Source organism: Balaenoptera physalus (genome assembly GCF_965194825.1).
Source record: "Balaenoptera physalus genome assembly, chromosome: 5".
Classification (NCBI taxonomy): domain Eukaryota; kingdom Metazoa; phylum Chordata; class Mammalia; order Artiodactyla; family Balaenopteridae; genus Balaenoptera; species Balaenoptera physalus.
In genome coordinates this window covers 75,360,827-75,388,708 of record NC_138884.1, presented here as the reverse complement: position 1 = coordinate 75,388,708, position 27,882 = coordinate 75,360,827, and the positions used below count along the sequence as shown (strand labels likewise).

At 43.6% G+C, this 27,882-nt stretch overlaps 1 protein-coding gene and 1 long non-coding RNA gene across 5 annotated transcripts in view; both read left to right on the top strand.

The window, feature by feature from the left end:
• Positions 1 to 27,882, top strand: part of LOC309662098 — a 306,967-nt gene that overhangs the window by 119,523 nt on the left and 159,562 nt on the right. The window lies entirely within an intron of this gene.
• SRD5A3 (steroid 5 alpha-reductase 3) lies at positions 171 to 27,882 on the top strand. 4 transcript variants are annotated; one of them, XR_014264491.1, is made up of 6 exons: positions 171 to 511; positions 8,066 to 8,208; positions 9,993 to 10,190; positions 13,582 to 13,716; positions 14,584 to 16,918; positions 18,081 to 27,882. XR_014264491.1 is itself a non-coding variant. In XM_082464488.1 (5 exons), the coding sequence occupies exons 1-5, from the start codon at positions 291 to 293 to the stop codon at positions 14,841 to 14,843; spliced, it is 957 nt and encodes a 318-aa protein (XP_082320614.1). In that variant the 5' UTR covers positions 171 to 290; the 3' UTR covers positions 14,844 to 27,882. The 4 variants fall into 4 exon arrangements, 1 of the variants encoding a protein (XP_082320614.1); XR_014264492.1 differs by having other exon boundaries at positions 14,584 to 18,234; positions 26,843 to 27,882; XR_014264493.1 differs by having other exon boundaries at positions 14,584 to 18,234; positions 20,508 to 27,882.

Below are 27,882 nucleotides of genomic sequence, written 5' to 3'. Positions count from 1 at the left end.
CTTTGAATCATACTGTTGAGTCGTATTTCTGGGGTTCCATATAGGCACCCCCGACTCACACAAGCGATAGAGCCACCACCAAGCTCCAGCAAGACCCAGACCAAGGACTCCGCGCGGCGGGGCAGTGCCTCCCCCCGGGAGGCGTGTCCTGGGCGGGGCCGAGCGCGTCCCAGCCCTGCGCTGCGTCACCCACGTCCCGCCCGGCAAAGCCCGGCGCGCCGCGCTCGAGTGGCTGTTCCTCCGCCAACGGGTGGTGAGGGCCCGGGGAGTGCGGACGCCGGGCGCCGGCCATGGCTCCCTGGGCGGGGGCCGAACTCTCAGCACTGAATCCGCTGCGTGCCGTGTGGCTCACGCTGGCCGCGGCCTTCCTGCTGACCCTACTGCTGCAGCTCGTGCCGTCCGGCCTGCTTCCGGGCTGCGCGCTCTTCCAGGACCTGATCCGCTATGGAAAAACCAAGGAAGGGGGGCCGTCGCGCCCGGCCGCCTGTCGGGCCTTTGATGTCCCCAAGAGGTAACCTCGCCTGGGCGCGAGTCCTGGCTGCCTAGGCGCGGAGAGCCGGGGGCGCCCCGCTCGAGCAGCCGGCAGGGGGCAGCAGAGGCGGGAGCGGAGCCGCCGGGGTCGGCACGGACCGGCCCAGGAGGCCCAGGCGGGTTCCTCGACGCAGCGCAACGCCTGCCCGCCCGCCGGCTCTGCCCGTGTCCGATGCGTGGCCCCGGGGGCTGAATGCCGCGAGTGTCCGCCGACACCGAGGGTGCTGGGCCGCGCGCACCTTCGGGGGCGCAGGAACGTGAACTTGTGGCCGCACGTAGCCTTTCCTTCGGGGGAAATGGCAGCGCTTCCCAATTTAGGCCCGGTCACCAGGCGGTAAATTAAAGTTTCCTTTGTCCCCAGATTCTCCTCTTTCCCCTCTCCTGCACTCTAGGGGCTCGTAAGCTAACTTGAGGTCGCCGGAACTCACTAGAAATGAAGGCAGGCCCTCCTTTCGCGCCTTTGTGTCCCCTATTTGTTTCTCAACCCTCAACAGTTAGGATGAAGGGTGAGACGCGAGTCACCCACTGGCGCCCACCTCCTTCGGTCGCACTGACGCTCCTAACCCGCATCTCGGCAGGTGCCCCTGGAGAAATGTTGCCCAAGATGGCACATTTTAGGCAGGCCTGATCCCTAAGCCCCATTTGACTTTCAGCAGGTTTCATAACGAAGTTCAACGAGAGATTAAATCGTTAGGACTTCAATAGAATTCTTTCAGAAATTGTAAGGCTTGTTATAGTTTCGGTTTTTTGTTTGCTTTTCTTTAAATTCAGAACATTACCGGGAAGAGTCAGCCAAACACTGCTAGATGGTAGGAATATAGCAGTGGCTTTTCTTGGAGATAACAGCCTAAGTTGGCTTTTAGGAAGGAATCTGGAGAAATGTGATAGGGTTTCTGACGTATTAGAACACCTTGGTTCTCGCTTAAACCTCGCATAGGCGGTGCCCCAGGTCTGCAGACAAGAAAGGGTCTAAATAAACTTGGCTTCCCACTTTTGACTGTTGGAGAAATATTCATCAGGTATTAACACTGAGAAGCGAGCACTAGGTCATTCTGAGGAAAGGTAACGGGAATGAGGCTCTGGGAAGAAGTAGACGATTCACACACAGTGATTAAGCCTCCTATTTCTTAGAGGCTCTTTGTAAGCTAAAATTTCCGGTCATCCTATTTTTAATCAGGTTTTGAGTGTAGTACTTTTCTATTTCATAGCAGGGACATTGCTAGATTGTCATTTTTTTAATGTTACAAGGTGAAGAAAAAATTCTTTTGAGAGTGTGAGTTCTAACAATTTATTTTCTGAATTTTAAAAAAGGTACTACTGTTGCTGGAGTAGAGGGCACATTTCAAATCATTCCCTGCACTTACCTGTTTCTTTGGCTCCCATACCCTACCTATTACTACTCCAGTCTGTCGTTATATTTGACGGCCAAGAAACAGATTTTGTACCTTTCCCTTACTCTTTACTACAAAATTGGTACTCTTTGGGCTCCTTGTAATTTCTACTATATTATGAAATAATTTATAAGTTTTTCTTCTTCCAGAATTCTAGAACAGACCCTCGCATGGTGTTTTGTTTGGTCTTTTTTCTAAATTTAAACTAAAATTTCTTTTCATACTAGAAAAGGTACAGCAAATCCAGGCCAGTCATGAAAGGCAAAAATGTCTAGATGCTATATTTAAATATTTTTCCTTGTTCAGAATTCAGTAGTACTCTTAAAGGTGAAAATAAGCCTGTAAGTTTTACACTTAGAAATAGGCAGCTGTATATCACGTTTCTGCACCCAAGAGCTTAGGTGAATTTGTTTGGGATTATTTTTTCCTAAAGAGGAAAGAATTAAACCTTAATTGAATTCATGGAATGTTTGATTCCATTACCCCTGCCTGGTAGATTTTTTTTTTTTTAATTAAGGTGATAGTTGCTTTTCTCGTTTTCTTTTGGTTCCTGGAGTTTTGTTTTTTGTTTTTATTTAATTTTTTTTAAAAATTTATTTATTTTATTTATTTATTTTTGGCTGCATTGGGTCTTCATTGCTGCGGGCGGGCTTTCTCTAGTTGCGGCTACTCTTCGTTGAGGTGCGCAGGCTTCTCACTGCGGTGGCTTCTCTTGTTGCGGAGCATGGGCTCTAGGCCTGTAGGCTTCAGTTGTTGTGGCACGCAGGTTCAGTAGTTGTGGTTTGCGGGCTCTAGAGCACAGGCTCAGTAGTTGTGGCACACGGGCTTAGTTGCTCCGCGGCATGTGGAATCTTCCCGGACCAGGGCTCGAACCCATGTCCCCAGCATTGGAAGGCGGTTTCTTAACCACTGTGCCACCAGGGAAGCCCTTCCTGGAGTTTTGATTTCCCAGAAAGTCTGAATAAATATGTGACCTTGAACGTGAGTCACAGTGCTCTTGACTTGCATAGTGTATATGGAGGTACTTCTGTTTCTAATATTTCAAAATGTTATAGAAACATTGCAATTGAATTGAGCTGTGGAGACAAAGAGAACCATCCAGACTTTCCCTACTAGGGTTCAGGGGTCCTAACCAGCAGTCCAGGGGATCTGCGGATAGAATTTGGGGCAAATTGGATTGGAAAAAATTGCATCTTTATTTCACTAACCTCTAGCTGAAATTCGGCACTTTCTTAATGATGAATGTAATCAACAAACCACAGTAGAATTAGCAATACCTGCAATTTTGTGACAAGTTTTTTAATGTTATATTAAAAATATTGAGGAGACCTCAAAACATTATTTTCATCGCTATAAGAATACTGTATTATCCTCCACTATACCTTGTTATTTAATACATTAATTAAGAAGCACATATATCACAAATGTTTCTTAGTGGTTGTGTTACCTATATTTCAGCATAATTGGTTTCGTTTATTCCTATGTCTTTTAGGCATGTAGCCTTCACCACACTGCCAAAGGAGTCCATGGAAGAAAAATGTCAGGAATCCCTGCTCCAGACTGTAAACTCCATATGTTTACATTTGTCTTGTTTGTTGCCATATCCCGGGCTCAATGCCTGATAACGATAAGGTCCTCGATCAATGTTTTGAATGAATCAAAAAAAAGAAAAAAAAAAAGGTTTTAGGTTTAATTGGTTTGTTGATTAACTTGACTGCTTTCTCTGAGAGTAACTTTGGATGTGGTACCTTCTCTTTCATTCATTTATTTAACCATTGTTTATAGAGTACTTAGTATTGCCAGGAGCTATTCTAGGTCCTTTGGAGCCTTTGTTTTTGTAAAACGGTAAATATGTAAACAAATCTTGTAAAACAAGCAAAATAATTTCAGATGGTAATAAGTGCTTCAGAGGAAATCCAGCCTGGTTACTTGATGATGAGCAAGCTGGGGTTGCCGATGACAACGCTGGAAAGGACGATCAGAAAGGGGCAGGGCAGGGGCTTCCCTCGTGGCGCAGTGGTTAAGAATCTGCCTGCCAATGCAGGGGACACAGGTTCGAGCCCTGGTCTGGGAAGATCCCACATGCCACGGAGCAACTGGGCCCGTGAGCCACAATTACTAAGCCTGCGCGTCTGGAGCCTGTGCTCCGCAACAAGAGAGGCCGCGATAGTGAGAGGCCCGCGCACCGCAATGAAGAGTGGCCCCCGCTCTCCGCAACTGGAGAAAGCCCTCGCACAGAAACGAAGACCCAACACAGTCCTAAATAAATAAATAAATATAAGCAGTCATTTACATTAAAAAAAAAGAAAGGGGCAGGGCAGGAGATGAGTTCATTTTGGGAGGCCAGGACGGACAGCGGGCCTTACAGACCATAGTGGAGATTAGATTTTATTCTGAGGGTATGGAAAGCAGCTTTAGGATGGGGAAGGGGGCATGGCATTATGGGATTCACGTTTGAGAGGATGACTAGCCGTTGTGTGGAGAAGACTGGGTAAGAGGCCGTTAGCGGTGCTCCAGGCAAGAGGTGGTGGTATGGGGTAGAGTGTTAGCATCGCAGCACCTGTTCCTCATACAGGTGGTGATGACATTAAAGCACGTGGCACAGGGCCAGGCACCAAGTCAGGACTCAGGAACCACTGGTTTCCTTCCTTAGTTAAACCTATAACTCCCCTAACTGGTCCTGAGATCAGTTCTGGCAATCAGCAAGTAGTGTTAGATCAGATATCTCCTGTCTCAGAACCACCTAGTGGCTTCCAGCTCACTCCCAGGAAGAGCCCAAGACCCTGTACAGTCTTGTCCCCACCACCTCACTGAGATCCTATCATTTTCCCCCTGTGTGGCTCCAATCCAGTTTTCTGGGTCTCTCTGCTTGCTTTCTGTCCCCTCAGGGCCTTCGCCCTGTAGAGGCCTTTCCTCTACCTGGAAAGCTCTTCCCCCAGATAGCCAGATGGTTTATGCCCTCACTTCCTATAATTCTGCTCAGGTATAACCTTCTCAACGAGGCCTGCCCTATCCACCCTGTTTAAAAGTATAATACTACCATCCCCAGCACTCCTTCGTCTCTTCCCAGCTTTAGTTTTCTTGTTAGCAATTATCACCTACTGACATGCTGTAAATTTTACTTCTGTGTGTAACTGTGAGTATAAGCTCCATGAGGGCAGGAACCGTTGTCTTTTGTGTTCATTGCTATATCCCCAGAGCCTAGAGCAGTCCCTGGCTTATACTAAGCACCAAAATGTTTGTTAAGTCAGAGCAGTGCTTGCTCGGTGCCCAGCCCTGAGTTACCATAAGGGTCCCCTTATCCCTGCTGCAGGGGCTCACTTCAGTTAAGCAAAGTGCCAAGGGAGGAAAAAGAGGGAGAGTGTCTAGAAGAGAAGGAAGTAGAGTTTTCAGATCTGCTTTTGAGGCTAGAGCTAGGTATTTTCAAAAAACAGATAAAACCGCAAATAAAGAGTAGGACACGTTTCCTGTAGCAGGAAATCAGGCAAGCAAAACAAGAGAGAGTATGTGCCAAATGTAGGAATAAGAAAATCTGCCTGTGAATCAAAACCCCATGGCACAAGTAGGGCACAGCAAAATGTGGCTTAGCATCTTATATCAAACATTCTTGAGTAATTTGTTTGACTTATGGTTTAGTATAAATTGCTACATGTAACATAGAGGTGGAAAAGCAGGTTCAGGCAAGTCTAGATCAGATGAATAGGAGCACAGCCATGTGATTTTAACTTCAGAGTCATCAGGGCTGAGTGTGGAGCCAAACACTGCCACTTACTGCCTGACCTTGGATAAGTAACTTAACCTTCTGAGCCTTAGTTTTCTCATCAGCCGCATGTAAATATAATGCAAACTTGACAGGATTGTTGGGAAGATGAAATGAAATACTCTTTAACTGGTCTCCCCACAACTGGACGATTCTCTTTCCTTACCAGGGGGATTTTTTTTAACTTAAAAAAGAACAAAATGAATGAGCAATGCTCTCTCTCTTTTTTGTTTTTTGATTTTGATAAAATATACATGACATACCATTTTCCACTTTAACCCTTTTTGAGCGTACAGTTCAGTGGCTTTAAGTACATTCACATTGTTGTGCAGCCATCACCACTGTCATCATCTCCAGAACTTTTCCATCAGCCAGAAGGATTTTTAAAACATGAAGTATTACTTCAGGTTGCTGTGTTCAGATGCCTTCCCATCCCACTTAAAAGCCAGTGTCCTTACAGGACCCTGTAGGGTCTGCCCTTCCTTTTCATGCCCTAGCACCCTCCACACACGTGTCCTTTGTCGTGCCTCAGGGCCTTTGTGGTGGTGGTTGCCTCTGCCTAGAAAATTCTTTCCTCAGAAATTCACAAAGGTTACTCATTCTAGCCAAGTGTCACTTCCAGAGAGGCCATCCTTGACCACTCACCCAGAATGGCCTCCCCTCTGCACCCTCTCTGTCCCCTCACCCAGCACGGGGCTAGACGTCTGCAGGTTCGTTTGCGGACTGTCTGCCGAAAGATAAACTTCAGCACCGCAACCACCTGCTCAGTTTGCTCCCTGCTGCGTCTCCCGCTCCAAGAACATCACCTAGCACGTTCTACGTGCTCAGTAACATTTTTTGAAAACATGAAGTAGCTAAAGCGGCTTAAAAGTTGCTCCTCAGAAGCTGGCCCCTCCTCGTTCCATGGGAGCCTGCAGAGCACCTTGCAGCTGCCATTCTGCCCTGCTGGCTCAGACCAGGCCTGGGCTCAGTTCTAGGAAGTGTGTCTTAGGGAAGACCCTGGGAGGCAACCAAAGGCCGGGGGGGCCTGGGGGTGGGGACGAGGGGGTAGAATTGACACTCATGCATGAACTTTGCAGGAAACTAAGCTCTTGAGCCTAGAGAAGATCCGAATCCAGAATAAGAGGACATCTCAGAGAGGACAGATCCCGTGATAGAATTTGTAGTGGGGAGAATAAGTGGGTTGCTATGGAATGGTCAGCTTAGATTAGTGTTTGTCAGACGGGTTGTGGGCATAGTCTGGGGGACTGTGAGGTCTGGTACATACAAGCATATTCTGAATCAACTGGAAGAGGAGTCCCTGAGTCTATGTGTAATCCTGTTGACTCCAGGCTGTCTTACTGCATCACAGATTCATGAGACAAGAAGGAGGGCTTAATATAGATGTGATGCATTGAAGACCGGGGAAGGCCAGGTGACCTCCAGGCACCCTGCAGAGTCAGAAAGATTTTGCATTGATTTGATTAGAGAAAAATAGTAGAGGTATAGGTAAAGAGACCTCAGAAAAACATGTTAGGCCCTGCTGCCATATTAGGTGATTCCTTTGCAGCAAACCAGCATAACCTTTCACGTTAAATTGAAGTTGCTAATTGCTAATTTCAACTCTTATTGGTTTTGTGGTTTTATTTACTCCATTCGTTTAAAAGAGAAAGGCGGGCAAAGCCGATCTGTGTGATGGAAGTCTCCATAGAGCGTACCCGTGGGAGGGTGCGGGGAGGGGCAGTGCCGGGAGGGGGGGCACGAGGTGCTGGCTGTGCTCTCCCTCTGATTGCAAAATATGTATTGTATTTGTATGAGAGCGGTACCCATCAGGAGTTGATAGCTGGTTTTATGAGTTAATATTTGTCATGTTATTATAAAAGTAATTTAGGTCAACACAGGTTAAGAAAACACTGAATCAGTAGACCTTTAAGGTTTCTTGCAACCCTGAGAGCCTGTGATTGTGCAAATCTTGTGTAACAGTTGTATGGCTATTGCAGCAATATCACTCGAGATTTAGAAATCTTCCACAGATTTGGCTAGTGTTAGCACAATCTAGGCTGTCTCTGCCAGGCCCTGGGGCCCCCTAGTTTTGAGTTTGAGCCCAATCCTGTTACCTGGAGATAAGAGAGAGAGCTAATTAACCCTACATCTAAGTTTAACGAGGTCATTCATGTTGTTGTTAACCTTAGGAAGCCTCTTTTTCTTATTAGTTAACCAGTCCCATCATTTGAAAGGAAATTTCAAAAATCTGAACATCTGTAGGATTCAGGTTCTATTAAAAAAGCAAAACTATACTTGCAGAATGGAGGAAAGAGGATAGGGAAACTAAAAATAGTCTTCCTGTATAAAGGCTTAAAGTGGATCCACTCTGATCATTACCTAACTTGTTTTCCCTTCGCAGGTATTTTTCTCACTTCTATATCATCTCAGTGCTGTGGAATGGCTTCCTGCTTTGGAGCCTTACTCAGTCTCTGTTTGTGGGAGCACCTTTTCCAAACTGGCTTCATCATTTACTCAGAATTCTTGGGGCTGCGCAATTCCGAGGTAACAACTCCTCTGGCTAACACCAACCATTGCACCCTGTTCCTGTCTCTCCTGCCTGCGGGGAGGTGTTCTCGGTATTTCGTAGCCACTCTCAGCTTCTTGGCGGGGCTGGGAAGTGAAGGGTGGGGCAGAAAGGGTTCTGCGTGGATCACAGCCAGTTGGCCAAGGGGAAGGCCCCAAGTCCTTCACTGAGATCATGGCAGAGCTGAGAGTCAGCTCTTCATCCCTGATTTCCCAGCGAGTGCTGTGCTGAACAGGACTGGCTGTGCTCTCCCTCTGATATTTTTAGTACTTTAGGGTCCCTCAGGTTTGCCTTGAAACATTTATCATATATATAGTTCCAACCACAGTCATGCCTCTGGACTCCAGAAATTTGATAGAAAATTACTTTTTGATCACAGGTTAAAAATGTTTGTTATGCTGTGAGGCTTTGGTTATATGAAAAAATTGACTGTAAATAGTTGTTGATCAGATGATTACAAAATAGCATTTAAATTTGCCTCACTGTGCCTTGAATGAAGGATACACAGAACAATTTAAAAGGTAAGGAATTGAAGGTGAAAACCATAAAGTGGCCTCAATTGATGTCAGACATCAGGAGAGGGGCAGAATTAGAAACAAATTGTTCTGGTGCTATCTCTGTCCTTTGTTCCAGCAGCCAAACCGCTGGCTTCCTAGGAACAGTCCTTTTCTGTATAACCAGAGGAACTTGTTGCAAAAGATGACAGAAAGAAAAAGCTATGCAGATCCTACTTGGGAGGGGAAGATACCTCGGCGAATCCCGCTTTACCTCTTCATTTGCTTACTGGGGGGCTGGCTGGGGTTCTGATATTTGAAGGGTGGCTGTGAGGAGTTGTATTTGGTTGTTTGTTTTATCCTATTCCTGAAGGGTTAGAACTAGGTTTCACTATATTTAAAAGAGAAAGGCAGGCAAAGCCGATCTGTGTGATGGAAGTCTCCATAGAGCGTACCCGTGGGAGGGTGCGGGGAGGGGCAGTGCCGGGAGGGGGGCACGAGGTGCTGGTTGTGCTCTGTCTCTTGATCTAGGGGCTGGTCGTACGGGTGGGATGGGCTGGTGTACTTTGCAAAAATTCATTAGGCGGTGTCCTTATTGTGTTTTTATGATGTGTGTGATAACATTTTAAAAATACATCTAGATTTTATGTCATTTTACAAACCAGCATTTCTTCTGACTTCTCTTGAGGCAGAGGGGTGAGAGGCAGATAGGAAGATCGATCTCAAGGCTCACAGTCCCCCAAAGTATCATTTCTTTTTTTTTTTTAATACGGAAAGAAATGCATAACTCTTCCTGTCTCTGTTCCCATCCCCCTTTCTGCTTCTGTATATGCCTGTGTCTCTTCTCCCCCCCTGACCTCAGGGATCCCACCAGGAGTCCTTGCTCAGAGGTCATCCAGAAACTCTTCCTGACTATCTTCAAATGGGGATTAGTGCCAGGGACCAGAGACCGTGGAGTCTGGGTTCTGAGAGCACAGATCCCTTCACAGCCACGTAACCCAGAAGGCTTTCACATCACAGAGTAGAGTCAGCAGACCTGAGTCTGTCTCAGCTCTGTCACTAGCTTACTGTGTAACTTTGAGCCAAATGCCTTGACTTCACTTGGCTCACTCCCTCACTGCCCAAAAAAAGGAGGTGTTGGACTGGATGATATCTAGGGCCCTTCCCTAGCTCTGATCTTGTTTAATACCCTGGTTAACAGCAGGGAAGATCATAGCTTTGGATTAGTCCTGGAGAGAGACCTGAGTATGTTCCGTTCTGAATTGTAGGGGATGACCTTGTGCTGTCTGCGTTCTTAGCACTAGTGTTTCTGTGGCTGCACAGCCTACGAAGACTCTTCGAGTGCTTCTATGTCAGTGTCTTCTCCAATGCCGTGATTCACGTCGTGCAGTACAGTTTTGGACTTGTCTACTATGTCCTTGTTGGCCTGACTGTGTTGAGCCAAGTGCCAATGGACGGCAGGAATGGTGAGTGGTTGCTGGGGTCTGTCAGCTGAGTCACTGGGTATACGAGGGACTCTGGGTGAAGCATCCCACCAAGCATTATGGAAGTTAGAAAGTAGGAGACCCGCCCAGTTCACTTTGCATTTGAGGAGTTTGGGCTCTAATTGTAGCTTTAAAAAATCAACATGCCCAAGGGTGCCTAGCAGATACACATGACATTAACCATAACTGCTAAAACCTGAGAGATGCCAATGTAAGCAGCAGTGCCTTCAGTAAAGAGAATAAAGTGCAAAGTCTTCAGGAGGCCTGGTTTAGGGATGAAGAAGTGGGAGGTGGGGTTTCCATCAGTGGGACTGAAGTCAGTGAACTTCTGTGGAGTTAGTCTGGAAAGAAAGAGGCAGTGTGGTCAAGAGTAGAACAGGAAGCAGGGGAACACACTGGAACAGGAGAAAGGGTCAGCAAGCCAAGCTGCCTCACCAAGGCCTCATCATCCAGGGGTGGAGGGGTGAGGGGTGAGGGTGGGGAAGGGAAAGTTGTGCAGGGTGAAATCATGGAATACCAGAGGAGGAAAGGGTGGCCTGAAGCTCCTGGTGAATAGTTGGGATTTGAAGAGGAGGTAGGGAGCCATTTTGTTGCCATTTCGTTCTTGTGATTGTTCCCGTTGTGACAAAGCTTTTTTCAAGTGAGGCAGCCTGAGCTGAGAGGACAAAAGACTACTGTGGTAAATCAAAATTGTGTCTTAACACTTCTGAGCTCTCACTAGCCAGGAAGAGGGAAGCAAAATCATGACTTTGTTTATGAGGAGGAAATGAAATGTGATTTGGGGGATGGGGGAGAGGGAGGATTGGATATCTGACATATCTGACCATCGTTTTTGTAAAAACAGTGCATGCTTATCATAAAGAATTCAAGTCATTTTGGGTGATGGAAATGAGTCTTTTAGTGCTGAGCTTAACTTCATCTCGCACCCTTGGTATCCGTCAGCCCACACGCTCTAGGGTAGGTCCTTCACAGCTGTTTTCTCTAAGCCCGAGTCTCCCTCTTTCCTAAAGCTGCCCTATGCCTCCTTGTAAACTGAGCCCAAGGTCTGGGTATTTCCAGTACTCAGTGAGTGAGCTCTCTCCTCAGGTTTGATTTCAGTGTCAAGTGCCCCTTGATTGGCCTCTCCCTCTGTTGCTGTAGGACAACCCGTGGCCTCCATGGCGCAAGGAACGATTTTGAAGTATGACTTACTGACGCTCTTTCTCAATTCCTGAGCTGTTTATTGGCTCCAGCCACTCAGTTAGCATCTCTCCATCTAATTTCCCTGAACGTAAGTCAGTTTTTCCTCCCTGAGCTTTCGGCTGTGGCATCCTTGTGCATCCCATGTCACGGTTTGAGCCTCATTCCTGGAGAACAGTCCGAGGTTTTTACCCAAAGGAGCTTTCCAAAGCACTTTGGTAACCCACTAGCTTGCAGTCTGTTAGCATTACATATCTCTCTTGGAGTTTCCTCTGCTGGCTGGACCCCAGCTTCCACCTTCCCTCCTGTATAAGAAGTCAAGGACAGGCTGCTGAGACACCCACAAAATAGCTTTTAGACACTCCTTGCTGAAGTTTTCTGAAACTTATGTTTCACCTACCTGTCCTTCAAGAGGTCATCTGGGACAGTATGGGGAAGACTGGTTTCAGGAATTCATTGGAAGAGAACACGCTTGGGTATTTGCCAGCTGCAGAGTCTGGTAGAAATGACAGGGGCTTGGGCATCAGATGGGCCTGAGTCTGAATTCTGGCTTATTAACTTCTCAGAGCCTCAGCACCTTCATCTGGAATTAGGGACATATACTGATTTCAGAGGGTTCTTGTGAAAGTGGAAAGAAAGTGTATCTGTAAATTACCCAGATCTTCACATCTCCTTGCCTTCAGAGTCTAGAGGGTCCGCCCCAGTCACTCTCCATTACATTGTTCTGTTGTTTTTTCTTCAGAGTACCATCTGTACCTTAAATTATCTTGGTTATTGATTTTTTTTACTTGTTTCATCTCTTGCTACTAGAGTGTGAGTTCATGAGGACTGGGATCTGACCTGACTTACCCACTGCTTTATCCCTTGTGAGAGATGCCACGCTCAGTAGACACTCAGTAAGGAACGAATGAATAAATGAATAATTAAATACTACACAGATTAGACCCTCAGTAAATAGCCTTCCTCCTGCCTCCCCTTTCCTGTATCATAGCTTACTCTTAAAATTTTTTTTTCTCTCATAGGTAATTTCTCTGCCTTTAGAGTAGGTGACTTGGCTGTAACGTGAACTCTCAGACACTTGCTTCAACTTTTAATCCTGTGGTGACTTGCTCTTATAGCCCTCTGATTTAAAACTACTTTTCATATTCTGTTTATTTTTAACTTATAAAAATATAACTATTTAGTTAAATGGCTAAACTTAGTCAACATTAAGAGACTGTGGTAGATTGTTTAGAGAAAGCAAGTTTTTAAAAGAAATTAGCACAGTTAGGTTTTGGTGGACTGTCGTTAGCTGTCATGAGCTGGGTCCTGCCTCCAAGTACCCGTATGGAGTAGCCTGATCCTTGGTTCTCCTACCGGAATCAACTTCGTAGGGGCTCGCTCTTGGCTGCAGAGCCTCCGGCTCTTCCCCGTTGTCAGTGGACAGCTTTGTTTTTTCAGTCAAATCCCCGACTAGCCTCACTGCTTCCTGCTGAACACAGGGAAGTCCTTAATTTGTTTTTCTAATGCCAGTCCTTAGAAAACCTGCATTCTTCCCGTCTTCTTGGTAGCTGGAGAAGAAAGAAGATGAAACTTTTGAGTGTTTCTACTCCTGAAACGAAATCTCTCTGACTAGGTTCTCTCTAATGAGAAAGGGATACTGTTTTGGTCTTTATCTTGCAGTTTCCATTTCTCGGCTCTTTGAGAAGTTCCACTGTTAGCCTTTACTTCCAGTGATTTTCTTCATTGGCCAGAGCCAGTCAAGTCAGCATTAAAGGTTTCCTTAGAAATGGCTCGGGATGAGATCCCTTAGGAAGTCTTTTTCTGACAGCAGACTGTAAGAAAGAGGACATAAAACCAGGCTTTGAAATAAAAATGCGAAGTAGTCTCACCACACGAGAGTACATCACAAGAGTGGGAGACAGAGCTGACCCCTGTGCTTGAAGCACTTGAAGAAGGAGCAAGAAAATGTGTTGATATGGAATTCTCTGCCAGGGGCCCCTGAAGCTGCCCCTGGCTGAGGAGCACACCTCCCTCATCCACAGGGATGGTGTTCTCCCCTCTGTACTTGGGAAATTATAGCAGGATGATTTTCCAGTCGTGAAGAACAGAATAAGTAGGTAATTGTGTTCTACTGATTATATGATTTTTTTTAATGCTCTGAGCCTCTGAAATTTTGCAGAGTTGGCTAATAAGATAATTCTTATTTCTGTAGTCTATGTGGTAGGGAAAAATCTCTTGATGCAAGCTCGGTGGTTCCATATCCTCGGAATGATGATGTTCATCTGGTCATCTGTCCATCAGTATAAGTGTCATGTCATTCTCGGCAATCTCAGGAAAAATAAAGCAGGTGAGATATCTTTTAGAACCACTGCATGGGGATTTTAGCCCTCAGAAGTTAGGTGTACATATTCCTTCTCTCTTTTCTTTCCTGCCCTAATTAGTTGACTAATCTATCAAATGCTCATTTTTGACAAGACTCTCTGGGTCTTGATCTTCCCATCTGTAAAATGAGAGCATTTTACTGAAAGACCTCCCTGGCACCATCTAGCCCTGACATTCTGTGACTCTGTTCTGTGCCCACATTTTGGGGCCTACACTGCATATATGTGTCTAACCAGCATGTGAGCCCTAGTATTACTGTGCCAAGTTAGTATCATTCCAGCTAAAGCAAAGAAAACTTGACTGTTTAGTTAGCTTGTGTTGACTTATCACAGGTACAGTTTTTATTAGACTTTCTGAAATATTAAAAATGGAATAGTACTATTCAGCATTTATCAAGTGCTTACTTTGTGCCGGCCCTGTTCTGAGTGCTTTATATGTAACTTCACAGTACTCGCTTTAGGCGGGTACAGTCTTATCCTCATTTTATAGATGAGGAAAGAGAGGCACAGAGAGGTTAAGCAACTTATCTAAAGTTACACAGCTTGTAAGTGGCAGAGCTAGGATTTGAACTCATGCAGTCTGACTCTGGAGTCTGAGCTCTTAATAGCTTGGAGGATTGTTGGAGAAACTTATTTACAGTTGTTAGTATAACCTCAGCATGTGACTTTTTAATATGTAGTAGAATGACAGTGGAGGTGTGACAGGATGGTGGTTTGTACAGGTCTGTGACACCTTTTTCTAAATGAGTTTTATAAATTATTTGGAGGGTGAAGTGGTAAAACTTTGTTTTGGCAACTTCAAATGTTCAGGGTATCTTCTTTTTCCATTTCAGGAGTGGTCATTCACTGTAACCACCGAATCCCTTTTGGAGACTGGTTTGAATATGTTTCTTCCCCTAACTACTTGGCAGAGCTGATGATCTACATTTCCATGGCTGTCACCTTTGGTTTCCACAACTTAACTTGGTGGCTCGTGGTAACATATGTCTTCTTCAGCCAGGCCCTGTCTGCTTTCCTCAGCCACAAATTCTACAAAAGCAAATTCGTCTCCTACCCGAAGCACAGGAAAGCTTTCCTACCATTTCTGTTTTAAGATAATCTCAGTTATGAGGAATGCACACCAGGTGACAGTTTCAATTCCTAAGGACAACGAAGTCTAGAGACCAAAGTACAATTTCTGTAGAACTGTTTGAAACTCTCTGGTCCATTTCTGTTACCAGAAGTCTTCACTGCATGAGCAAAGCAATACCGCTCAAGAAAATGAGTCTTGGGACTTCCCTGGCAGTCCAATGGTTAAGGCTCCGCACTTCCACTGCGGGGGGCATGGGTTCGATCCCTGGTTGGGGAACTAAGATCTCACTTGCTGCTCAGCGTGGCAAAATAAATAAATTTTTTTTAAACAGTGGAAGAAATTGAGTCTTCAGAGAAGAAATACTTCTGGCAGACCTGGGAGTGCTATGTCTGCTTTCTGAGATGCTTTATAAAAGCAACCAAGTGCTAAAAAGTAGATGAGACTTGTCCAAGCTGCTTCAAAAACAAACTAATCAAGAATATACAAACAGCTTCAAACAAACACTTACATACACAATGGAAGAGATAAGGTCATCTGTGGCTTTGTTTTCGCTACAGACAAATTAACTAGACTACACAGTAAGCAATATAGCAGATGTTCAGTAACTGCTTGTTGCATATCAGTCAAAGCTTAATAGCCTTTGAAAATAACAACAATGTATAATTTCACACCAATGGATTCTGGGAAAAGTGAGTTTATTGAAGTTAGCTTATACTTTTACTTATTACCACAAAGATTTCCAGCTATGTAACCATCAGTAGTCATTTCCCCCTCAAATCATAGCCTAACAAAGTTTGAAACCTCTTTTATTTAATATTTTTTTGACATCCCTTTCTAGGGAGTACCTTAAAAGTGTAAGCATCTGAAATAAAATATTTTTATATTTAAGCATAAAAAGCCTTCGTGAATGGAACTGACTTACACTCGGTATTGGATAGTACTGTAGCCTCATTCATATGTAGTTATTCAAATTGGATTAATGTCTGCCTGAGTGTATTTTAACTAATAGAATGAATCTGAAGATATTTAAAAATAAAGTTTACACTTAAGATAGCTTATGTTAAAGAAAATATCCATGATTAAATCAAGTGGCTATAACTGCATGGTGTGAAAGTAGAAAATAATACTATAGCCTGAGCAACGCAGTAAAAACTGCACATTCGTGCAGCGTAAGATTTACTGGCTTATTGGCCAAGGTATTAACTTTATTCCTTTTATACAGATATCTTATTATAGTCTACTAGGTACTAAAGTTTTGCACTAAGACGTACCATGCTGTGGGGGAAAGCACCTCATTATTAACCAGACACGTATGGAAGGCACAGTCTAAGAATATCCTCCCCACCGGCATCTCTGGAGTAGTAAACCAAAGCTGGTAAACAGATTCTTTTTAACCCAACTTTCAATATATGTATATCAGCACATTTTCTAAAGTTCTTAGATTTCTGAAGTAGCCTTTTCTCCCCAATAATCAAATACCACTTCCATCAGCTGTTCCATCTAATAAATGACATATTCATTTCATTTATCATTTAGATTTGCCATCCTCAGGACCGGGACTCAGGAACAAAACTTTCTACACCAGAAATGTAAAGCATATTGCATTTTGGTCTTAATTTCCACACAAATGGCATAAATAATTTTAGCAGCATATTATTTGGGGAGAAAAATGTATTTTGCTTTAGCATGCGGTTTTATACTAGGTTAGACTAGGAATTTGTCTGCTCTTCTGGAATTTCATTGTACTTTTAAGTAAAATAATGAACATTCCCTGTGAAGAAGCCTGTCGGGCCATGAGAGAGGGTTCCCAGTCAGCTCTGTGCTCCCCATGTTCTTGCCATCCTTCTCATTGCTTCTCCTGTCTTCTACTCTCCCTCCCCCTTCCTTGCCCAAACATTGCATTTCTAGGTGAAGACAGAAAAGGAAGTAATGATGTCCTCAGAGGGGCTCAGAACAAAGTTGTGTGGTCTTTGACGAAAGCTCAGCCATGGAGAATAATTGAGAATTGTGCTTGCAAGATCACAGGCAGCGTCGCTCTTTGTGCCAGTGAAAATAGTCCATGTGCCTAAAGGGAGCACATCAGAGAGAGTCTGCAGGTTCTTCACACGGATAATCCAGAAATAGCTTGGGGCTGGAGAGTCTTGATTTTCCTACTGGCTTAGTTGAATAGCTTTACTCTTTAATTCTCTGTTACTATTAAGTTCAGGGAAATGATAACTGAACTACCTCATGACAGCATTCCCTGGATTAGCTACTGACTATAAAAGTGTGCTGAAAATAGCCTTTGTTTTTAAGTCTCCAAGTTGTAGCTCATCCTCTGTACTAACATTTGCTTTCAATGAGCATGGATTATTTTGTCTCCACAAAGCTTTGTTCTGTATTATGTTTTTAATTCAATGAGTGGTTATTCCTAGAATTCCTATCCCAAAAAAAAGCCTTTGCCGATATTTTTATACGAAGCTTAATGGATAGTTTAAGGAGACTGTAAACATTTGCATAACTAAAGTTACCTGAAAATTCAAAGACCATTGATAAATAACATATCTTAAAATGAACTGATGTATTAAAGGTCTTAAAATAGTAAATGAGCAAGTAGAAATTTTTTACAACTATCTAAGCAGTTTCTGCCCACTCGCTTACATTGCTTATCAGAAAAAAAAAAATATTCAGCTGATTTTTATCAGTGTCTTACATTAGTCTAACTTTCTAAGATTTTTCTGATAAATGGACAAGAAACAGTGGAGGTGGCAGTGATCCCTAAGTAATTCACATGATGCACACTTCATCATTTTTCCCAAATACCAGTGATCTAGAAAGCCATGTATTGGTTTTGGGGAAACAGCTACTCTATGCACATATAATACCAGGTCTCTTCCTTCAAAAAGACTCTGAACGCTTGAAATGCTTAGAGGACAAAAGAACACAGGAGATTTCTCTGCAGAAAGACAAATGTGCCTCCTGAGTCTAGCCCTCTGGGTAAAGCCTCGTAGCACTTGTGCAGCTTTTATCAGGGATCCTTGGTCTACCTAGCACTTTTCTGTGAGTTAGACAAGTCGTTACTCTAGAATATCCCCGCGAGAGCAGGGCATGAACCTTTGTGGACACAAAAGGCAGCTGGTGATGGGACTGCAGCTCAGGAGCAGAGCTTGAGCTGGATCTCAGCCCACTCACCCTTCAGCCTGGGGTCCTTTGTACAGTGCACAGACTGCACAACCTTCCAGAGAGACCCTGCTCATTGTGCTGCCTGTCTGTCTGCAGATTCTGTTCACTCTTGAAGAAAACAAAACTTGATTTCGTGGAATCATCTCATTGAGAAAGACCATAAGAATTAAACTAGGAGAAGGGGAAGTAAGCACTCCATGCAAAACATCTGTGCTTCCACACACTAAAAGAGGAGTCTGGTGGTTAACAGGTAAGTGACCCTCAAACAGTAGAATGTCTGTTCAGATGCTAGGATGCTGGCCCCAAGTAGAGAGAATATTTTGCTTCTCTGATTACCAACTCCTGTCTTCCCAGCTTATTGTTCTAGTACAGCAACTCCAAGTCTTTCCACCCCATCGGGACCTCCAGTCTGTCGATAGAACGTTATTGTCCTTCACCTTTCCTAAGTCATATCTCCTTACCCTGCTTAAGTGAATCACTCTAATCATTCTTTGTATATATCCCCAACTCTCTTGCCTCCCCACATTGCTTCTTCCTGGTGGTTTAACCAAGGCACACCCCTGGTTAAATTCAACCCTCCCTCCTTGGTGCGTGCACCTATGCAACCGAACCGTGGCTGGAGAAGTACAGTCCACGAACATCCCCCTTCGAATTCATGGCCGTTAACCTCAAGTGGTGTTCACTGCTGCGGTCATACTAAACTTCCCCAGTCCATTCACTCTCCCACTCTGCTGACTGTGTCACATCCCTGTCCTCAGGAAAATGAAGCTGCTGGAAGACAGCTTCCATCGTTACCACCACTACCTCCACCCACCTAAGCATTTGCCCGTTTATGTTGTCCGCCCTCGTTACTATTGAAGGATACTTTCTTTTTAAAAGAGAATGTATAATCATGATTCTCACACAAATATAAAATGAACGCGTGCCAAAGATTTTATTGAACTCATAATGAAGGAACTAGTAAGATGTTAGAACCGGTACCGAGAGTCTACGACTTAACAAAGTTGTAAAATAGCTCAAAGACGAGGTGCAGATAACCTGAGGAGTGTGCTAGACAGGGCACCAGTACTATTTTTTGCTCATTTCAAAGTCATTTACAGTTTTTTCCTGAGACTAAACAATCTCTCTGGGTTTCTGCTCAAAGCTAGGCCCTCTACTTGGGCACTAGAGTCTACCTAAGGACATTGGTTAGCCATTCTTCCTCCTACTAAATCAGCAAAGTTTTGCCATTTCTCAATTTTCCCATCAGCAGAAAAATACCTTTTTAAAACCTAACCCCATTGCCCTCACCAGATACCACCTGATTTTTCTGGTGGCTTTGCAGGAAAACTAGAAAGAGTTATTTTGTTCTTACTAGCTCCAGTTCTTTTTCTCTCACTGCTAAACCCATTCCAGTCACTCTCCAGACCTCACGACTCAACTGACACTGCTCTTCAAAGTCCATGCTAAATGCAGCGGTCACTTCTCGGTATTCATACCAACACAGCAGCGGCGGTCTGCCACTTCAGTTGACTCCAAGACTCCACACACTCTGAGTTCTCCCCCTACCTCCCTGACTATTCCTTCCCAGGTTTCTCTACAATGCCTTCTCTCTATCCTGACTTCTGAATGTAGGAATACGCCAATTCCCAGTTCTTGGTCCCTTGGTCCCTCTATCTTTAGATGGTGATCTCATATAGTCTCATGACTTTAAATACTATTTGTATACTGACAACTTCTAAATATATATATCCAGCCTAAACATCATTCCCCAAGTCTAGACTCATATGTCCAATTTCCTGCTTAATGTCTCTACTTGGTGTGTAATAGATATCTCGATAGATGTGATTAAGTGTGAATTTCTGATTTTCCTCATCCCCACACCTGATCCTCCTACAGTCTTCCCATTTCTTTGTTACTCAAACTGAAAATGATGAGGTCTTCCTTGACTCTTCTCTTTCTCTCATGCCCCGCAGGCCAATCAGTGGTTCTACATCCAGAAGTCACGCCTGTTACATTAACTCTGTGAGCTACCATCTCGATTTTAGCCACCATCATTTCTTGCCTAATTTACTGCCCCAGACTCATAACTGGTGTCCTAGCTTTCTCCTTTATTCTCTACAGCTGATTCTCAGCACAAGCCAGAGCGATCTTTCAAAAACGTAGATCATGCCACTACTCTCCCAAAACCCTGCAGCAGCTCCCAATTTCTCTCACATTAAGGCCAAAGTTACTCCAGTAACCTACTGGCTTCCCATATGACGGGACCCCCAGTCATCTCTCTTACCTCACCTCCTAGTCTTGCCCTCACTCCCTCTTCCTACACGCTGGCCTCCTTGCTGCCCCGTGTACATACCCGTCGGGCTCCTATTTTAGGGCCTTTGCGCTGGCGGCTGCTTCCGCCCAGATTGCTCCTCCTCCAGAGAGCCACAAGGCCGACCCCCTCACCTCCTTTGAGTCGTATCACCTGCCGCTGTGTAATGACGTACTCCAAATCTTAGCAGCGTGAAACCGCAAACATCTCTCATAGTTTCTGCGGGTCAGGATTTCAGGTCCAACGTAGCTGGGTGCCTCTGCCTCAAGAATTCACTGCAGTCAAGATGTCACCAGGGCTGAGGTCCCATCAGGAAGTTTTGTTGTTCTTGTTGTTGTTTTATATAAGAGGGACATAGGCTCTTAACCCAGGTGAATGTTATTTGTACTCCCTGGATCGCATCCTCTGGAATGTGTGGTAATTTAGAATTGGAAGCGCCTGATGGTATCAGGGTGTGTCAGTATGAATAAGTAACATCTGAGTATGCCATTTTGGCATGCATACTAATAAATTCTACTTATTCGTAGAGTGTAGACTTATCAAGCTCGACAGGAATTTTGGGCTGTGGATAGACCTTAACACTGGTTAGTAGAGGTTGGCAAAGGGCCTGGCTGTCTGTAGACTGAGCACTTACTGCACCTGCCCTGCAGAATCCAGGCCTATCTTCCATTTTCATGACTCAACAAGGTCTGTTTTTATTACCCTAAATTCAAACTTTTATACAGTAAGCGAAACAAGGAAGCCCCCAAGGCAAGTACTTGTGCTACTTGATGGAGCAGCACCCTGATTTGCCTGCTATAGAAGACAGTTTTTAATAAAAAGTTACAGGCAGAATTATAGACTTTGCTCCTTCCCTTCATCTCCCACTTGCTGATTAGATTTCCCTAGTCAGCAGTCTTTCATCGTTAGGTCTAAGACAATATTTACAAAATCACCTTTGGAAACTCTGGGTAAAGAATAACGCCATCTTAATCTCGGGTCTGGAAAAGAATTAAGTCCCCTCAGGAAACAAAGGAGAAAAAAATGGAAATCAGTTATGAGATTCTCTTTAAGTCCAGGGAAAGGCAGAAAGGTTCCTGCCAAACTCAGGAAGTTTACATACAGGCACGTTTAGAGAATCGGTACAGGAAACACAATGCTTACTAACAGTATTCCTCCTCCTGGATCAGACAATCAGATCAGAGTTTTTTACACCGACTTTGATCAGTTTAGTGACTTACAGAAAAAGACCATCTATCTGTGGCCAGGTCTTTAGATGTTACCCCTCTGAAAACAGAAGAATAGCAGTTTATCTATTCAACCAAATTTATTTAACATCTGCTATACCCAAAGCACGGAGGTAGGCTCTGTGGTGCGTACTGGGTTATATAAGACACGATTCTTGCTCTCGATAAGCACACATTTCAGTATGAGGATGACACAGATTTATCAACAACCTATTTCCTTACGTTAAAGTCATGGAGGGAATCCGTCAGTTTCATCATTTCCCTACCACCTCATGTTCTCCTCCTTCCAGTTCAAATCCTGACACTTGACAGACTAGGGAACCATATGCAGCCTCGCGAGCATATGAGCCGTGCAGTCTCACAGGGCCCTTCTCTCAGAAGGACCCCACGCTTAGTTTAATCCTCTGCTGTTCCTGTCTTGAAATTCTTAATAATTTTATTTTTGAACTTGTGTTTGGTAAGTGAAGTCTGATAGGACAATGGAACATGCACGTAAGCAGTGGAAACATGACCAGAGGTTATGCTTGCACATGCGCAGAGGGCTCGGGCAGCGCAGGCAACCCAGCGTGCACACACACGCCTCCGAGCAGCTCGCTGCAGCCGGGCAGGTTCCTGGGCCTGCACGGCAGTGGGGATGGTGGCGGCAACAGCTGTGGCAGGCCTGGCTCGACAGGTGGGAAGGGGCTCTGCACGGGGGCAGCACCAGGACCTGCAGTGGGAAGCCAGCTTGCAAATCCCTGTCATCCGCAAAAATTTGAACTCACCAGCCTGACCCTGGGACAGGAACTGCTGGCACTCAGGCAGCAGACTTTATCAGTAAATTAGTACAAAATACATGAACATTGCAATAAAGCCTATCAGGGAATTATTAGAATTCTTAAAGGATTTAGAATCTCTGGTTTTGAAAACTGCTGCAAAATGGTGAAGCAAATAACCACACATGTAGAAATAGAAATTAAATATAAAGATCATCACATTCTACAGAAAAGAACACTAGAAAGGTGTGGTACATATATAGCGGAATATTACTCAGCCATTAAAAAGAATGAAATTTTGCCATTTCAACAACATGGATGGACTTGGAGGGTATTATACTTAGTGGAATAAGTCAGAGACATACTGTGTGTTATCACTTATATGTGGAATCTAAAAAAATAAAACAAATGAATATAACAAAACAGAAACAGACTTGCAGATACAGAGAACAAACTAGTGGTTACTGCTGGGGAGAGAGGTAGGAGGAAACGCAATATCGGGGTAGGGGATTAAGAGGTACAAACTACTAGGTATAAAGTAAGTAAGATACAAGGATGTAATATACAGCACAGGGAATATAGCCAGTATTTTACAATAACTTTATACAGACTATAACTATAAAGACATCGAATGACTATGTTGTACACCCAAAACTAATATTATGTTATTGAAATCAACTGTACTTCAGTTTTTAAAAAACACTATTTTCATTTGAAGGTTTGAATGAACCAATTGTTAATGAGGAAGGCAATTAAATCTTTTTCCTTGTAATTGAAGCTACAACAACAGAAAGCATAAACAGGCCTTTTGATTTATACTGAAACCATAAAGTCACTTTCAGTTGCTTGTACGACCTCCACAAGTTTCAGGAAACATTTCCCCATGTCTGAGGAAACACTAAAATGCCATTATATAAACTTATACTTAAAATTAAATTCAGACTTACATAAAATGAATTTATGTGAAAAATTAAATCTGTTTAGAAAAATAGTTCCACAAGAATCAACACTAGAATAGACTAGAACCACTAAAATTTATATCTCAAAATGTTGTTAGAAATTTATCTGTGTTGTCACAGCCTATAAAATTTTCTTAACAGTTGCATCAGCAGAAGGATCCTTTTCAGAATGCAAATGGTCATAACTTGTGATCTTGCATTTGCCGAGAGTGACTGATATTTCTTTCAGTCATATCTCTTGGAAAAAAAAACTATGTGAAATGAATTTCTTACCTGTTGAAAATGAAAATAAAATGACAAGTATAAATCTTAATTTGCAGACAGGTGAGCCAGAAAAATTTTCATAATCAAGATATCACATTAATATACTGTTGTTGTTTATGGCATTATATAGAATATTGACCCCCCCAAATATTATTTTTGCAATTTTTAAGTTCACCGAGTTACCCGTTTATCACCATTACCCCTATCACACTAGTACCTTTAACTGCACTTTTTTCCCTGCTTTTGAACAAGGGTCCCACATTTTCATTCTGCACTGGGCCCAGCAAATTATGTAGCCAGCCCTGGTCAGGTCAGAGAATGACAAGTTTTCATCATAAGCCATTATTGAAGACAGTTTGTGCTATGAATGCTTAAGAAGTATAGAAAAGAGCTAGATATGCAAGAAAATGCATGTTCATAATGTGTTCCATACAAAAATCTATCAGCTGGTAGGCATTTTACCTATGTTAAGAGTAAAACAATGTAATACTGTGGGCCAGAGTGCAGAATTTGGCATAAGGAAAAATCCGTATTTGATCCAAAACGGACGTCACAAAAGAACAGTTGGGGACAATGCCTCCAATGGGTTGGCATCCTGATTAAAATGATAGCGTTTGCCATCCAAAGCATGAGATTAACAGGGATAAACATCCTTTCAAATGAGGGTCAAACTCATACTTCATAAGCAGTAAGTCGGTCAGATTGTCCTGTCAGCATTCTGTGAGTTTCAAGTACGAAGAGCTATTTTTCCCAAAATCAGAGAAATGGCACCACAATATGGGCCCTCCCCTTCTAGGATTCTTCAGAACTGACGACTTCTAGTGAACTTTACCGTAGATACAAAATCACCGTAGAGATGACTTACATTTGAAAATGAAACATCAGGGAAAAGCATTTAAACCAGATAGACCAAATTTGCTTCCCATAAGGCTAATAAAAAAGATCCACTTAATTAAAATTATTTTTGTGTGATGATTGTTATATAAAACAACTTTAAAAGAAGATGCACATTTACCCAAAACAAATTTCTGTCTTTGACTTAATGAAGTTATGGATTTCTAAGTGATATAATTTGTGTATCAGTGCTTTTAATGGGTCACATTTCTAGTACCTATAATGTTAAAATAGACTGAGAAAAGCTGCAAGCATGTACAGAATTACAGAGAAAGGCATCATGAACAATGTTTACAAAATTAGGAAAAACAAGCGCAATACATATAAAAATGAGAAAATAAGTACTCATATAAAGCCCTCTTACAAATTAGTGACAAAATAACTTTGCAGCAGGCCTCAGTTTTCTAGGCTGACTGTATCAAAGTTAGATTTGAAAGACAAAAGCAAGTTTAAAAGAACTGTCTGAGGAGAGTGTGGAAAAGAGTGGCACTCCTCTGTCTGGGTGGACCTCAGGGAATAGAGTGACTGGTGGTTTGGCTTTATTAGCCAAAATGCCCTGCCTGCCCCCTCAGCCCGCCCTCCTCTCTCTAAACCACTAGCACCAGAAAGCTTGGAATTTACAGTGAAAATAATTTAATGAGCTAGAACAAGGTCAAAGAGAAAAGGGTGTTGTTTATCAGATACCATCAACACAGCGACAAAAACAAAAATAAAAACAGAAACACACATACACAAAAACCTGAGATTAGCGATTTATCTAGGTATAGTCTCCCGGAAAGGGTGGGACTGCAGGCCTCTTGTTATCATACATGTGTGATTCCAGCTGTGTGGAGGGTATATGGGGTGGTTATATTCCAGGGCTATAAAGAACCGAGCTTCTTGCTCTAGTGTAGGGGAAGGATTGCAAACTGGCAGGCTGAAGCCCAAATCAGACTCATAGGTGTTATTTTGCCAGCACAGTTTTGAACATTTTTTAATGAGCGGCTGTGATGGTTAGTTTTGCGTGTCAGTTTAGCTAGGCTATGGTGCTCAACTGCTTGTTCAAACACTAATCTAGATGTTGCTTGTGAAGATGTTTCGTAGGTGTGATTAACATCTGTAATTAGTTTACCTTAAGTAAAGGAAATTGCCCTCAATAATGAGGGTGGCCTTCATCTGATAAATCGAAGTCCTTGAAAGCAAAATCTGAGGTTTCCTGGAGAAGGAATGATGCTCCAGGACTGCAAGATAAAAATGTTCCCTGAGCTTCCAGCCTGCTGGCCTGCCCTAAGCATATCAGACTTGCCAGTCCCCACAATCACCTGAGCCAATTCCTTAAAATAAGCGTCTTTCTCTGTACACACACACACACACACACATAACTGCAAGGGAAGTTGGGAAAAGTGACATTGCAGTTAACAGTGCCCATGCAGCTAGGTTCTAGCCAATAAGATGTAAGCAGATGTGCTTTGTGCCAGCTTCCTTAAAAGACACGTATCCTGTGGCCCTTCTTTTTCCAGCCAGTCCTCTATCCTGCTGTCTGGACCAGGCCGTTAGAGCTCTAGCAGCTATACTGGGTCATAAAGATAAAGGCCAGGGACTTCCCTGGTGGCACAGTGGTTAAGAATCCGCCTGCCAGTGCAGGGGACGTGGGTTCGAGCCCTAGTCCGGGAGGATCCCACATGCTGCGGGGCAACTAAGCCCGTGAGCCACAACTACTGAGCCCTCGTGCCACAACTACTGAGGCCCGCACACCTAGAGCCCATGCTCTGCAACAAAGAGAAGCCACTGCAATGAGAAGCCTGCGTACCGCAACGAGGAGTAGCCCCCACTCGCCCCAACTAGAGAAAGCCAGCACTCAGCAATGACCCAACACCGCCAAAAATAAATAAATAAATAAATAAATAAATTTATTAAAAAAATAAAAAAGATAAAGGCCACACCCTAGAAATGATAGAGCAGAAGGCTGGAAGGAACCTGGATCCCTGATTCCTTGGGACCTACTACCTTAGTTCTGAACTGCCTTTCACAAAGGAAAACCTTCTTATCTAATTCATGCTAGATGGTGTTTTAGATTTTCTGTTACATTTAGTGGAAGGTAATCCTAGTTTAAAAATGAGAAAATATCACATAAAAATTCTAATCCGTGGCTTCTCCCTTGACCATTTGGAATATCTGATAAACTTGGGGTCATGCTCCTCATTTTAGCAACAGCCTAGGGCAGGATAATGGATGCTCACCTGCTTTAGACAGAGCTGGAGACCCCATCAGTTTCTTTTCCTCTGTTTAAGTTCCTGAAGGCATTCGAGCTTGCTATTCCCTGACATAGGTGATGGGGTTTTACTTCTACTGTGTGATAGGCCCTTGCACAAACTTATTTTGTCCTCTTAGGCTGTTTCTCCAGCTACTTTTTTTGGAGACTAGGAAGGATGGAAAATCATGGATGCCAACCTTCTAACTTAGTCTTTCCTCTCTGCATCACTTGCAGCAGGAGCATTCCCAAGTTGGTGTAGTCCACAAAGGAAGATGTGTCTGATACTGGTGGAAACGGGCCTTCCTCTGCCATCTGAGATACTGCATCATAGCCCTATAGGCCTGCCCATGGGAGGCGCGGGACAGGTCTCAGTGTGTGCAGACTTCTCATGGTGGGGAAGTGCTACTCAAGGCTTGGGAGGAGGGATACAGAGGGTCTTCTACTCCATGGCTGCAACCGTCTTCTCATTGCAAAGACCTTCATCTAGTCTAATGAATCTGTATTCCTGTAGTCCACATAATTTTGACCCAGTTTCTCACTAATATACTCAAGTTTTATTTTAGTGAAAGTGTATCACCCCCACCCAGTTTCCAGTCATCTTTGCCCCTTATAGCATCACCAAACTTCCTGCATTGACTTGACATGGCCTAAGAGGATTCCCCCTAATTTGGGGGAGGGGATGGAGGTTGGAGGCCCAGTTGCTGTCAGACCTAAATGGACCTGGCAATCGTTTGGGGAGGAGAGATGTTCTGGCTTGAAGGGTTCTTGGTGAAGTAAAGACTGATTCTTATCTTTGGCTATGAATGAACTCAACGACACTAGGATGTGAGGAGAAAGTAGGATGAACTCTGTCTCTCAGAATCAGGCTAAGGACAAAGAAGGCATAAAAGACCCTTCAAAACTGCTCAGGCCTTTTGGGTGTGGAATGAGGCTAACCTTCAAAGGGGAAGCTATGACAAGATTAGGAATCTGTGTTTTCAAGCCAAACTATGTCTATGTCTATATCTAGATTTGTCTTTGCCTTTTCTTTTCATTCTCAGAATTTCATTAAACTAATAATTCATTTATATCTGAGTGTCTTCAATGGCCAGGCACTGTTTTAGACCTTGGAAATACAGTGAGCAAAACAGGTAGGATTCCTGCCCTGATGGAGCTTACATTTTAATTGAGGGATACAGATAATAAATATAACAAGTAAAAAATTAGATAATCAAGGTAATTTCAGATAGTGATAAGTGCTATGAAAAAACTAAAAAAAAAAAAGAAAACCCAAC